This window comes from Drosophila montana, unplaced genomic scaffold, assembly GCF_035044405.1.
Source record: "Drosophila montana isolate Dmon_TW-CO22-7 unplaced genomic scaffold, ASM3504440v1 contig_416_1, whole genome shotgun sequence".
NCBI lineage: Eukaryota > Metazoa > Arthropoda > Insecta > Diptera > Drosophilidae > Drosophila > Drosophila montana.
In genome coordinates, this window is record NW_026998753.1 from 1 (window position 1) to 1427 (window position 1427).

Consider the following 1427-nt stretch of genomic DNA (forward strand, 5'->3'; position numbering starts at 1 on the left):
TTGATTATTTGAAAAAAGAGAACATTTACTCGCTCGAGCTACTTTTCGAAATATTTTGAATTTCAATGAAATTGCAACCAAATTTATCAAAGACAAAAAACCTAAATGTATGAATTTCTGTGATGCCAAATTTTAAAAATGAATTATTATTAATAATTATTAAAAAATATTTAGCAATAAAGTAAAAGCTTGGGGCTGGCCATATAAAGTAATTCTTAAGCGATGTATGCATTCGTGCTACTGTCTTTAGAATAAATAGTTATAGTAGATCATAATAATAGATTTTCTATTTATTAATTTTGTGAGCTTTTTTTGAGGAACTATTTTTGTAGCTACATCCCTAATACCCAAAAAAATATAATTATGAAAGCCATAAAACCAGGATTATAATAAAAATGTATATATTTTCTGTTAAATATTTTTGAAAATATATTTTTTACTTTAAAACACTACCACTAAATAAATAATTATGTAATAAATAAACGTAATTTGTCCATAATCTTAGCCTCTGGCCGTGGCGGCCACATTCGCAGCCTGTTGGGCAATGCCCAATCCCTGGATGGTGGCATCCCGAGTGTGCTGGCCAACGCGTTCCTGTAAGGGTTAATCTTTTGTAAGTAATTGTTTATACCAATAATTAAATTGAAAGACTTACGAGTTTCTTGCCAATCTTCTTCAACCAACCAGCCTCGGATTGACCCAAGCTGATGGCCAGGATGAGCGCAACGAAGATGAAGACCTTGTAGAAGTTCATATTGAGTTCTGGTATTGAATATTCCGTGGAATCTATGAGAACTTGAGCTGTTGCTGTGGTTCCAGATGCTGATAGACTGATGACTTATACGACCAGTCAGTACCTCTTTTATAGCTCGTGCAATCCGAGCAGGCAACTCCCAGATGCTGATAAGCCTCGCAGCGCAAAAGCTCAGCAATTAATGGATGCGCGGGGGATTTTATTCGGCGAAAAAGAACACGGATCAAAAGCAAGTAAGGTGAGAGAGGCAAAGTAGGCAGTAAAAAATATAATCTATCATTTATTCATTAATCTCTATATATTAAGCTGTTTGTCCTGACTGAATGACTGACTGACAAACTGACCGACTGTATGACTGACTAACTGACTGACAGACTGACTGACTGACAAACTGACTGACTGACTTATTGGTGATCAACGCACAGCCCAAAGCGCAAGAATTAGGAAGCTGAAATGTTCACTCTAGTTATCTTATGTGAAGAAGGTGCACGTTAAGTCAGGGTTTCGGGCAATTCCACCCGCATGTGTGGAAAAATTGCGAAAAACTTTTGTTGTTTCTTTACTATCCGATCGGCCTCAAACTCAATTTCAAAGATCTTTGTCAGAATTTATTTGGTACGTTTTTGGGAGACAAATACGGGTCAAAGGTTTAATAAACGAAAGTTTATTCTTC

The 1427-nt window shown here is 35.9% G+C and overlaps 1 protein-coding gene across 1 annotated transcript; it reads right to left on the reverse strand.

Moving 5' to 3' along the window:
- Positions 1-416: 416 nt before the first annotated feature.
- On the reverse strand, positions 417-817 carry LOC135439561 (cecropin-2). The gene is made up of 2 exons (XM_064698308.1): positions 656-817; positions 417-594 (listed from the first exon to the last, which is right to left on the reverse strand). Exons 1-2 carry the CDS (start codon positions 752-754, stop codon positions 502-504), a joined length of 192 nt encoding a protein of 63 aa, XP_064554378.1. The 5' UTR covers positions 755-817; the 3' UTR covers positions 417-501.
- Between the last annotated feature and the right edge of the window lie 610 nt (positions 818-1427).